Below are 12,895 nucleotides of genomic sequence, written 5' to 3'. Positions count from 1 at the left end.
CCTTCTAAATGGAAAAGCACCAGGTTTAAGATGGATTCCTGTATCATGTGACATGTTCACCTGTCCTGTGAGACTTCATTACCCACTGGCTGGCTCGCACGTATACAGGAAGGCTCACAAGTAAACAGAGCATTTTACAACCAATTGTCCTCATCAATGGGAGTCATCAAGATTCTAAACCACCATTAATGGCCCACATTTTGCATAATGACATTAGGACTTCAGAGTAATACTTCATATTTCTAGCTTCAGATACAAGACTGATACATTCATACAAATAGGATGAGCACACTCAGTAGATTATAAGCTTTGTAATGATACCTTAAAAGAGACCTTTGCATAAAGCATATTCCAGTTACATTATATTCACGGTCCAAGCATATTTTTATAAAGCATATGGAGTGCAATGTCACACTATGGACCAACATTATCCTAATACTTCCCCAGTAAGTAAAGCTGGAATAGCACTGACCTGTTCTCAGAGTGGTGCAGGGATGGGACCCAGCCCTCACAGCAACCTCAGTTCTTGGTCCTGCTTCGATCAGCTGCTGAGTCCACAGGGCTGTTTTTAATTCCTCTATTTGTAACCTTCCCCCTACTCGCTGATTGGCTCAGCTGTCAGAGGTGACTTGGGTATGACCTGCAAAGCTACACAGCCTCATTAACCACTACTGAGATCATGCCCTATTCTGGACGTTTCTGGGTCTTTCTGAGTTGTCCTGCCTTGTGCTCTGCATGTCTGTGTGCAAAGACACAGAATAACCAACTAAGATCCATGGTTTTCCGCACTGTATCTCCCCTCTCCCGTGGAGGGACAAAGTCAAATGCTTCAGTGTAAAGCACATGGGTTAGAGTAGTTCTTCAGGACAGAGCCTGTCTCTCATTGTTGGTGCATCTGCACTGCAGCTGGCATCTGATCGAGCGCATGCACTACAAATAGAAGTGTAGCAGTGTCGACACAGGTGGCGGGCTGTAGGGAGGGTTTGCTGCCCCAAGTACATACTTAGGGTGTTGGACGGATCAGAGTTAGTGTGGATATGTCTACCTGAGCTGGAAATTACACCTTCCAGCTCCACTGAATGTATGTACAGCTCCCCTCACAACGGGGCCCTAGCTCAGCTGGGGTCTATAGGTCCTACAGTAATACAAATCGTAAGGAATGTATCCCATACCCACTTCATTACAACTGTGTTTCTAATTATCCAGCGAGAAACTGGATACCAAGGCTTCCACAAGACACTGAAAGCCGTGTGCCAGAAGAATGGTGTATACGCGTCCCGGGTCTTCGCCCGCATAGACCTCAACGGTGCCCTCGCTCAGCCCATGTATGACAAAATTGACCCCACGTTCGCAAACATATTCAGGTGAGAGGAGCCCTGCCCCACTCAGGCTGCAAAGACACCGAGTCTCCTTTCGTGGGGCTCTCTGGGCTCCCCATTGGCCCCAGGATCCTGCGGAACCTTGTTCTCTGGCCTTCCTGGGTAACCCAGTGTGGTGGAGTCCCCCACCACCTCCTCTAACCTCATTCCAGCTGGAGCATGACATGAGGCTCTGTGGGGACTAGAACCTGGGTGTACAGGACGGCTGACACCGCCACACCACTACAGAGCAACCATGGTTGGGCTGTATGTGTTATTATATAGACCAGGGGTTCTCAAACTGGGGGTTGTGACCCTGCAGGGGTGTGTGAGATTATTACATGGGGGGTCGTGAGCAGTCAGCCTCCGTCCCCAAACCCCCCTTCACCTCCAGCATTTAAAATAGTGTTAACTGTTAAAAAGTGTTTTTAATTTATAAGGGGGATCACACTCAGAGGCTTGCTGTGTGAAAGAGGTTACCAGTACAAAAGTTTGAGAGCCACTGATCTAGACTCTGTGGAGATAAACACCACAGGAAGTACCACCTGGGAAGGTCAGACTGATAGCTTCCCTCGTGGCCCCTGATTGGTCCAGGCACCCTAGTTAAACCCATGAGGAGTGCCAGGAAGTGTCTGTGAAACAAAGTGAACTCCCTAGCTGTAGTGATGTGCACAGGAGCCAGAAAACAGCTGAAAACAGTGAAATTTGAATGGGAGTTGTGTTGGAGGAGGCAAGCCCCTGTTCCTTAGAGCAAGTGAGTGAGTTCTTGTGTGTTGTGTGGTGGTGGTGGTTGTTTCAGTTTGCAGAGACTGATAGGGGCCAGTGTGCTATGAGAGAAGTAGAGCCTTTGATCATAACAGAGCCCCTTTTAGGGGATGGGCCTTCCTCAATTCGAAGGTGGGATTTCCCTGATTAGGGGCCCTATAAGGGCAGCAAAGCAGCCAGTCAGTGGCACAGAGCTAGCAAACAGAACAGAAAACAGAAGAGTTCCAGTGAGAGTTTATAAGGGGAGCTTGAGGGAGGGACTGTTTGGTGTTTGTTTGTGTTTGTTTCCACCTGACAGGAGCTTAGGCGGGAAGGTTATGACAGATACAGAGGCAGCAGTGGTAGTGACCCAAGGAATGGAAGAGACAAGGAAGATGACCAGATACGGAAACTACAGGATGTACATTAGCCTGGAGCGGGTACCTGAAAAGAGCTTCGGTTGCATGAAGTGCCACCTCACAGAGCTGGTGGAAGAGAAGATCTGAGGCTTGGAGATGCAAGTGGAAACTAGGCTGAATTTCAGAGGGGATTCGAGCGGATGAGGGAGAGAAGGCGAGAGGAAGCTGAAGGGAAAAGTCAAGACTCTCAGCTGCAAGCTGGACTGGAGAACTGGGAGGTAGACTGCTGGGGGAAGAAAGTGGCCAGAGGAAGCATGTTACTACTAGAACCAGGCAGAGGAAAAGACCAGCTAGTGAAGGATGCATAGAGCTCAGGAACAGGTTTGCTGAGCTGGAGAATGAAGAAGGGGCACAGCAGGCAGTAACAGAAGGTGAGAGGGCAAGGAAGAAGAGAAGAGTGGCTAGCCCTAACAGCAGAGAGGAAGAGTCAATAGAGAAAGCCTTTATCTTCCTGGGGCCAACTCGCAGAAGATTGCAAGAGAGGGACAAAAGACAAGAGAACTTGCAGCCAGAAAGAAGGCACCACTTCCAGGATGAGGCAGATCTATCTTGTTGGGGGCCCTTACTAAGAAGAACAGGGAGGCTTGTCACCAGAGCTGATCCGGAGAAAAGAAGGGTGTGCTGTCTAATGGGCGCTAAGATACAGACCAGGCTGGATTTACAAATTACACGCCCCTAGGCACAGAGTCTTCAGCACCCCGCCTTGCTCCCCATGTGGCCCTGTGACCCCCACCCCCCCAGCAGCCCTGTGTGGCCCACTCTGCCTCCGACCCTGGCTCCAAGAAGGCTGCTGTAACTTGAGGAAAAAATGCTCCTGCCACCCACCTGCCAGCTGTTTGCTGCCACTCACCAGACCAGTCAACCTCAGCCTGCTCAGACTGTTTGGGCACCACAGCAGCCTCTGGTGGGCATAAGGTGGAACTGCAGCACATTTTCTGCAGGAAAAAAAATTCTGCCTCCCTTGGACAAGACTTCTGCACATGTTGCAAATGACTAAGGGGAGGAGGCATGATATGAGACCAGCAGCATGTGGGGCATCTCGGCAGAGGGCGAGGCAGATCTCCTCCGGAGCAGTGTGGCCAGTGGCAGCAGGGCAGCAACATAGCTCAAAGTACCGCAACTCAAAACTGCTAAAAATAGCCCAGTTGGGCTAGGAAATTGCACACTTGGCAACTTTAGCGCCCCCCTCGAATGCTGTCGCCCCTAGGCATGTGCCTACTGTGCCTAATTGGAAATCCGACCCTGGATATGGGATGTGGATCAGAGGCTGAACAGGATCCTATCAGGAGCAGGAAAGAATCAATTGACTGTACTTCACATAGGAACAAATGATACAGGTAGATTCTTTCTAGAGTGCCAGACTGGGGAAGATGCTTAAGGAAATCGAATCTCATCTTCAGTGGAATTTTACCTGTCCCTGGAGGAGGATAACCAAGGCAAGACAAAACTATGATACTTAACAGGTAGCTCAGGCAGTGGTGCTATCAGGAGGGGTTTGGGATGTTTGACTACAGGGAGGCATTCATGGACAGAGGACTTTCCCTTGGGATGGACTCCACCTGAGTAGGGAGGGAAATTGACTTCTGGGATGGAGGTTGGCACAACTGAATAAAAGAGCTTTGAACTAGGAACTTGGGGGAGACGGTCGGGAGACGTTCATGTAATCTCCACGTCTGATTCTAATATTGACCAGAAGGAAAATCAGGAAAGAGAGAATACAGCAGTAGGTAGGAGAATGGACATTAATGGGAAAGATACTGCCAGTACCAGTGAAGGTAACAGACAGGCGATACTGGCAGTGGAATGACTGTACCCAATTGGATGAGGAATCTGGGCAAAGCCAACCAGCCACAGTTAAGATGTTTGTACACCAATGCACAGAGTTTGAGGAATAACACGGAGTAGCTAGGACTGCTGGTGCAGGAAGTGAAACCGGATACTACAGGGATATCAGAAACATGGTGGCATAGTAGTCATAACTGGAGTACAGGTACTGAAGGGTATATGCTGTTCAGGAAAGACAGGACTAAAGGTAAAGGTGGTGGAGCAGCATTGCATATTAAGGATGAGGGAGACTGTTAAGAAATTAGGAGTGATGGAATGGCTAAAACAGAGTCTGTTTTGGGTCAAAATCACTTTGGGGAAGAAAGCTACCAGAGGCTCTACTGAGTTAGTGCTGGGGGTCTGCTACAGAGCCCAGGATCTGATTTTGATCTGGATAGAGACCTCTTTAATGTCTTTAGTGAAATAAATACTACTGGGAATTGTGTGATTATGGGAGACTTTAACTTCCCAGATACAGATTGGAGGACAAGTGCTAGGAATAATAGTTGGGCCCAGATTGTCCTGGCTGTGATGTCTGACAGATTTCTTCACCAAAGAGTCACTGAACCCACAAGAGGTGATGCCATTTTAGATTTTAGTATTAGTGTGTAGTGAGAACCTCAGAGATGAACTGGTTGTAGAGGACAATCTTGGTTTGAGTGATCATGAGCTAATTCAGTTTAAACTAAATGGAGGGAAAACCACAAACAGATCTGCAACTAGGGCCCTTGATGTCAAAAGGGCAAACTTTAGAAAATTAAGGGAATTAGGTAGGGAAGTGGACTGGATTGAAGAACCGAGGGATCTAAATGTGGAGGAGGCTTGGAATTACTTTAAATCAAAGTTGCAGAAACTACCTGAAGGCTGGATCCCAAGCAAGGAGGGGAATTTGTAGTGAAGCGTTACCAGACCAAGCTGGATGAGCAAGCATATCGAACAGATTATTAAGAGAAAGCAGAAAGCCTACAAAGAATGGAAGATGGGAGGGATCAGCAAGGAAAACTACCTCTTGAAGATCAGTAAGTGTAGGGGAAAAGTGAGAACTGCCCAAAGACAAGCAGAGCTGAACCTCGCAAAGGGAATTAAAACCAATAGTAAATGGTTCTGTAGCTATATAAATAAAAAGAAAACAAAATAAAAAGGAGGACCACTAAACAGTGAGGATGGGTAGAGGTCAAAGATAATCTAAACATGGCCAAACACCTAAACAAATACTTTGCCTGAGTTTTTAATAAGGCGAATGAGGAGCTCAGGGTAGTAGCAGGGTGGCTAATGGAAATGAGGATATGGAAGTACAGTAGAAATTACCACATCTGAGGTGGAAGTCAAACTCAAAAGCTTCATGAGGGTTTGGATAATCTCCATCCAAGTATATTGAAGGAATTGGCACATGAAATCACAAGCCCAATAGCAAGGATTTTTAATGAATCTGGAAAACTCGGGAGTCATACCCTATGACTGGAGGATTGCTAATATAGTAGCTGTTTTTAAGAAAGGGCAGGAAAGAGATCTGAAAAACTACAGACTTGTTAGTTTGACCTCAGTTGTATGCAAGGTCTTAGAACAAAAGAAAGAGAAAGTAGTTAAGGACATAAAGGTAAACAGGAATTGGGATAACATACAACAAGGTTTTACAGAAGGTGGATAGTGCTAGACCAAGCTGATCTTTCTTTGAGAAAACAACTGATTTTTTTAGATGAAGGAAATGCAGTAGATCTAATCTCCCTGGATTTCAGTAAGGCGTTTGATAAAGTTTCACATGGGAAATGAGTTAAATTGGAGAAAATGGGAGTTAATATGAGAGCTGAGAGGTGTATAAGGAACTGGTTAAAGGGTAGATTACAACAGGTCATACTGAAAGGTGAACTGTGAGTCTGCATGGAGATTGCTGGTGGAGTTCCTCAGGGACTGGTCTTGGGAACCATCTTATGTAACATTTTTATTCATGACCTTGGCACAAAAAGTGGGGGTGTGCTAATAAAATTTCCAGATGACACAAAGTCAGGAGGTATTGACAATACAGACGAGGACCAGAATATCATTATTAGACCTGGACATCCTTTGAAAACTGGAGTAATAGAAATGGGATAAAATTTTATAGTGCAAAGTACAAGTTATGCACTTAGGAATTAACAAAAATTTTTGCTATAAGCTGGGAACTTATCAGTTGGAAGCGACAGAGGAGGAGCAAGACCTGCATGTGTTGGTGGATCACAGGTGAGCTGCCAATAGGATGTGGCCGTGAAAAAGGCTAATGCGATCCTAGGATGCATCAGGCGTGGTATTTCCAGTTGCGATAAGGAAATGTTAATACCTTTATATGAGGCACTGGTGAAAACTCATCTGGAATACTGTGTGCAATTCTGGTCTCCCATATTTAAGAATGATGAATACAAACTGGAACAGGTGCAGAGAAGGGCTACTAGGATGATCCAAGGAATGGAAAACCTACCTTATGAGAGGAGACTCAAAGAGCTTGGCTTGTTTAGCCTAACCAAATGAAGGCTGAGGGGAGATATGATTGCTCTCTATACATACATCAGAGGGATACAGGGCCGATGCTTCCATTTAGGCATCCTGGGCGGTCGCCTATGGCTCCAGGATTTGGGAGGGAGGCGGACTGCTCCGGTGGACCTCCTGCAGGCGTTCCTGCTGACGGTCCGCTGGTCCCGCGGCTCCAGTGGAGCATCCGCAGGCATGCCTGCAGCAGGTCCACTGGAGCCTGGAACCAGCGAGCCAGCCCTGCACCTAGGGCACCAAAAACCTTGGCGCCGCTCCTGGAGGGATAAACACCAGGGAGGGAGAGGAGTTATTTAAGTTAAGGGCCAGTGTTGACACAAGAAAAAATAGCTATAAACTGGCCATCAACAAATTCAGGTGGCCTTTCAAAGGGAGCAGTGGGGGGCAAAACCTAACTGGCTTCAAGGCTGAACTTGATAAATTCTGGAGGGGATGATTTGATGAGACGGCCTACAATGGCATGTAGCCGATCTTCGACTGCTAGTAGCAAATATCCCCAATGGCGGTGGTGGGACACTGGACGGGGAGGGCTCTGAGGCAGCGGCGTATTATTGCCTAGGCCAGCAAAGCCTAGGGCTAGGGTGGCAAATTTGCAGGGGCGGCAAATTTGCTCGCGCCCCCTCCCCAACTCCGCCCCTTCCCCAAATCCCCAGCCTGCCTCCTCCTCCAGGCGCGCCGCGCTACCCTCCTTCCACCTCCCTCCCAGGCTTGCCACACGAAAGCGCTGGGAGGGAGGGAGAAGCGAGTAGTGGTGCGCTCCAAGGAGGTGGAGCAGAGGTGAGCTGGGGCCCGCGGGCCCGGGGAGTAACTGGGGGGGCGGGGCCCGGGAACCACTCCCCACCCCAGCTCATCTCTGCTCTACCGCCGCCATCCCCTGAGCGTGCCACAACTCCCCTTGTCCCCCCTCCCTCCCAGGCTTGCCACGCGAAAGCGCTGGGAGGGAGGGAGAAGAAGTGAGTAGCGGCGAGCTCGGTGGACAGCAGAAGTGAGCTGGGGCCGGCAGGCGCCGGGAGTAACTCTTGGGGTGGGAAGGACAGGGAACTGCTCCCTGCCTCAGCTCACCTGCACTCCACCTCCGCTATCCCTCAAGCGCGCCACAACTGCCCTTCTCCCCCCTCCCTCCCAGGCTTGCTGCTGGGGAGCGGAGGTGAACTGGTGCATGGGGGTGGGGGGTGTGGCAATTTTTTGAGGGCCTAGAGGTGGCAAATTTGTTAATCTGCCACTGCTCTGAGGTACTACACAGAATTCTTTCTGAGGTGTCTAACTGGTGTGTCTTGCTGAAATGCTCAGTGTCCAATGGACTGCCATATTTGGGGTCAGGAAGGAATATTTCCCCCGGATCAGATTGGCAGAGACCCGTGGGGGAGGGAGGGGGGTTGCCTTCCTCTGCAGCATGGGGCATGGATCATTTAGAGGTTTAAACTAGTGTAAATGGTGGATTCTCTGTCACTTGAAGTCTTGAAATCATGATTTGAGGACTTCAGTAACTCAGCCAGAGGTTCTGGGTCTATTGCAGGACTGGGTGGGCGAGGTTCCGTGGCGTGCGATGTGCAGGAGGTCAGACTAGATGACCACGATGGTCCCTTCGGGCCTTAAAGTGTTAGTCTGTGAGTCTGCCTCTTGGCTCACTGTTGGACTCCTGACCCCAGCTCTGACCCATACTCTGAAGCCTGGCATCTGACCATCCCTGCTCTGACCACTAGGCATGACCGTTCAAGCCCCAGTCATGACACATTATTATGACTGTAGACGAGACGATCAGCCCTGACTCTCCTCTCCCGTCCTCCATTTATAATTGTTATGGTAGGGCCTAGGAAGCCCAGTGAAGGATCCTAGCACCCATTGTGCTGGGTATTGTGCAGACATGTTAAGAAGAAGGCAAACCCTGCTCACAGTCTGGGTGTCAGACAAACAATGGGAATGGATAGGAGGATGAGCAACAAAATGAAGTGGGCTTAGCAAAAAGCAGCAGTCTCAGCTGGCACTAGCTTAGCCCAGGCCCAAGTGGGTGCTGTGTGGGTCCCAGCAGAGCTGGGTTTAAGGAGGGATTTCAGGAGAATAAGGTGACACCTTAACAAATTTTGCAGCTCCACTGATTTCAGCTGGTCTGCCCCCACCTGCCATTCACACTTTCATTAATTGCACTGTACCCGAGTAACTTAGCACTTACACCTGTGCTGCTTCGGGGTGTAAGTGGCGTTGGATGCTGGCACATAAGGAAATGAACAAGCTCTGTGACATCAATCCATCCCCGGTGCCCAAAAGGAGAAGGGCTCAGCCCAGTGGTTGAGGTGTTGCTCCTGCAGAGCTGAGGGGTCAGCTGTTTACCCTGGTTGCTATAGAAAGGTGTGTTTGGGTGTTTGCTACTTCCTGACTGAGGGGAATCTCCCAGCTTTACACTATTGGCTAGAAAAGGGGTGATCTGGAGCTGAGCAGAAGGAGGGAGGGGGTGTGATAGGCACCTGTATGCACTGGATTCAAGTGATCCTGAACTGACAGAACCGTTCTCAGGTGATCAGTCCAGGTGTCTTATGTTTGAGGAGCCCTATGGCTGCTCTAGCTTATACCAGAGTCAGCATGGCACCTGGCCAGCTGTGGGATTGGAGGTGAGGGATACAGATGGCTTACAGTCACCTTTGTTTCTCCTCCTACCTCCCCACTCAGCTGTGTCAAGTTAGAGGGGATTGAGCCCATTTGTCTTTTTAATGATTTCTATTTTATTATCCAACTAGGATCCAAAAGGGAACCAGAGCCTCACTGAAGCCTTGTCTTGATATATTCAAAGACTCGGTGCAGGAGAAAATCAGCGAAGTTGTGAAGAAGAGCCCAGTGACCAGTGACCGCTGCAAGCTCAACTTCTTCATTGAGGAAGTAAGTTGAGGTTAAGAGAAGAGTGAGTGCTCTGCCCTGCCAGACAGAACTTCTGGGGTGAGAGTGATCCGGCTATCCTGCCTCTCTGCTTGGCAGGGCCGAGGAGGGCTGCAGGATGGGGATAACCATGTGAGGGTAGCAATGGGTGATGGGATTAACAATGGGAGAATAACAATGGGTGATGAGGACTCTCAGGGAGTGCAGGATCTGGTCTGTGATGAACTCTGCCTTCTGACCCACTGATAAGAGACATGAACAGCTGTAGGCTGTAGTCAACACAGTGTTTAGCATTTATTAGCTGGCATCCACGCACAGCCAGACTCTCAGGTGCGACTGAGCTGTGTTTAGAACAAGACCCCAGGAGCGAGGAGTGGGGAATCGCCTTCATTTCAGGACTGGTTTGGCCCTGATGTGACTTAGAGCATCGTAAAGGCCTAAATGACACTGATGATGGTTCCCCTAGGGACCATCCTGACTGGCCAGGATGGTCAAAGCCCAATGCAGTGTGCTCCAAGCCCTCCCCCCATTAACATGCCTCCTGTGCCGGATAGGTGCGTCCAGTGAGGTCAGCCCAAAGGGAGGGCCAAGGACCAACCCCCAGTCTGTAAGATAATCAGACATCGAATCTGTGTGCACACCAACGAAACCTGCTCAGGCTTGAAATAAATAGCAAGGATTGAAAATGATCCTGGTCCAGGGCAATGTTCCCTCCATGGGCAGAATGAATTCTGTTATGTGCACCGAGGGATGTGCGCCACCAGTAGACACACAAAACCTAGATATAATGTATTTAAAGTTACCACAGGGATAATTAGTCCAGCCAGGACAGGTTTGGCATTTTAGAAGTCACTACTCAAAGAATTCAATTTAAGTGTAAGAGAAATAAAAGTTCTGACATGCAGAGACCAGTCAAAAAACTCAAGTAACAGCACTTTGAAAGAATGAAAGTACAGAGAACATATGTGCATTGCAAGGAGTATCAAGAAATAACAACAACAATAATACGTGTGTGTGTGTGTGTGTGTGTGTGTGTGTGTGTGTGTGTGTGTGTTGGCTTCTGGGGAAGTTTCTGAGACATGCCGTGAGCTGTCTCTTTAAGGCACTCACTGAAAGCTCTCCCGCTCTATCCTGAGCCCTGTCTCCCCTCCCCTGCTCTGCAGAGATGGGGTACATGGGCAGAGGGAGAGGGAGAGAGAGAGACAGACAGAGATTGTGTGTGCTGGCAGCTGAGGAATTCTCAGAGACCGGCTGGTTCAGACCTCAGACAACAGCAGAGTCCTGAGCCAGGCTGTCCCCTCTCCCCTGCTCTGTGGAGATGGGGTACAGGGGGAGGGAGAGGGGGGACGCAGACATCCTGACAGCAGCACCTCCTTCCCCCTGCCTCTCTGCACAGCCAGCAGGAGGGGTCACGGGAGCAGCTGCAAGAGCAATGTGGCTGCAGAGCAGCAGGGGGAGGGACACCTGAACATACGCTGTCAGATGCGTGCGGCTCTGCAGCACTTGAATCTCCTGGGCAGCTGCCCAACCATGCAGCTTAGCAAGAACAAAGGTCCAAGGTCCAGTTACACTCCACTCTGCACCAGTTCCGCCATAGCACTGCTAGGCTGCTGCTGTGTTTAAGTCTGGTCTCTTGTGAATTCCTATGGCAAGTACCCCAACTGCTTTCTACCACTGGAAAACAACTGGGAATCCCAAAGGACGTATCGGATGGGGTTCTCATCCTCATAGCTAACCGGAGAACTGCCCCCTTAGCTGGCTGGTGATTATAATCAGCTGGAGCCATCAGGGACACTGTGGACTGAACTAGGTCGTAGAGGTGGAAATCCCATCAGAGACTCAGTCTGCACCTCCAACCAGGGAATCTTCAGCCACCCTTAAGGCACAGGAGTAATGAAGTTAGTTAGAAGGCACCAGGTGGTATTTAGCCTTTAAGCAGGGGAAAGGTTTGCGGAACTCACAGGCTGTTTGAAGTCACATATCTGTATCTAAAACTCTGGCCTTAAGAATCCCGCACCTGCGTATTCCACCTTGATTCTGGGTCTAACCAATAAGCAAACCACACACAAACACACCCCTGAATACCTGATCAGATCTCCTATTCCAAATCATTATTTAGATCATTTTTACAAATGAGGGATTGAAAAGATAATGGCAAATGCTTTAAATTGATTCACACAGACAAACATCATCCTGAGGACCACAGAAAGAGAGATCCTTAAGAAGAAGATGGCTGTCTACCAGTCCCTTCCGCTGTCCATCCAGAGTGACCTAAAGCCTTACTATGAAGGTAGGACCCTTCTGCTGGGTGACCCTGCGTTTTGTGGTGTCAGTTTGTTCTGGGGCATCAGGCCGTGAGGGAGTGGTGGTGGTGATGATCATGATGATGAACTTCTTTAACTTCATCCTCCAAACTGGAAAAATGCATGATGAAGGGTGAGCACATTGGTCTCTATCTTCAAGCATAAAGGAAATGTGGAAGAATGTCGTAATTACTGACGGTCATGGGATGTTTCTATCCCATGCTGGCCCAGCAATCAAAGGTTTAGCACAGGCACTGCTGATTGGCAGTCTTACCACAGCTGGGAGTATCAAAGGGCCGAGAAGCAGAGGGGTGTGGCACCTGCCAGAGGAGTGAGCAGGCTGGAGAAGGGAATTTGTGCTGGCAGGCTGGTGAAGAGCCACCAGGGACAATACCCTAGAAAGAGACGACCAGAGCATCAGGCTGAAGAGCCTGCAGAAACCCAAGGGAAAGCAAGGAGGAGTCCAAGGCACAGCTGGAGTTGACGAATGCTGATCCAGTTTATCTAGCTTGAGGCCCTGAGCTGGAACCCAGTGGAGTGAGCGGGCCTGGGTTCCTCTACCGACCCCCTGGTGAACTTCAGGGCTGAGAGAGTTTTCAGATTTCTAGGCACCAGGAATAGACTAACAGCCTTGCCAGGCTGAGTGAACTCAGGTGCCAGAGGGGGAACCCTTGCACCGACACACTGACCCATCAAATAAACGAGTCACATGATGAAATGACTGGAAAAAATTATCGAGAAAAGACTGTGAGGAACTGGAGCATCAAGTAAGTGACAACTAATCTAGGTTTGTGCCAGGAAGGTCAATGATCCACACAGTGTCTGCAGCCCAAATACTGACGGAGAAGTACAGGGCAAA

The 12,895-nt window shown here is 49.2% G+C and overlaps 1 protein-coding gene across 1 annotated transcript in view; it reads left to right on the top strand.

The window, feature by feature from the left end:
• LOC116837379 (nuclear GTPase SLIP-GC-like) overlaps nt 1–12,895 on the top strand; it is a 54,305-nt gene that overhangs the window by 28,153 nt on the left and 13,257 nt on the right. Inside the window, exons 12-14 of the mRNA XM_032801717.2 lie at nt 1,207–1,364; nt 9,598–9,736; nt 11,915–12,023. Coding sequence (XP_032657608.2) covers nt 1,207–1,364; nt 9,598–9,736; nt 11,915–12,023 — 406 coding nt within the window. The remainder of the gene's footprint in view (nt 1–1,206; nt 1,365–9,597; nt 9,737–11,914; nt 12,024–12,895) is intronic.

The sequence above is a fragment of the Chelonoidis abingdonii genome, chromosome 3 (genome assembly GCF_003597395.2).
Source record: "Chelonoidis abingdonii isolate Lonesome George chromosome 3, CheloAbing_2.0, whole genome shotgun sequence".
Taxonomy (NCBI): Eukaryota; Metazoa; Chordata; order Testudines; family Testudinidae; genus Chelonoidis; species Chelonoidis abingdonii.
The sequence above is the reverse complement of the archived record's forward strand: the minus strand, read 5'-3'. Positions and strand labels throughout refer to the sequence as shown.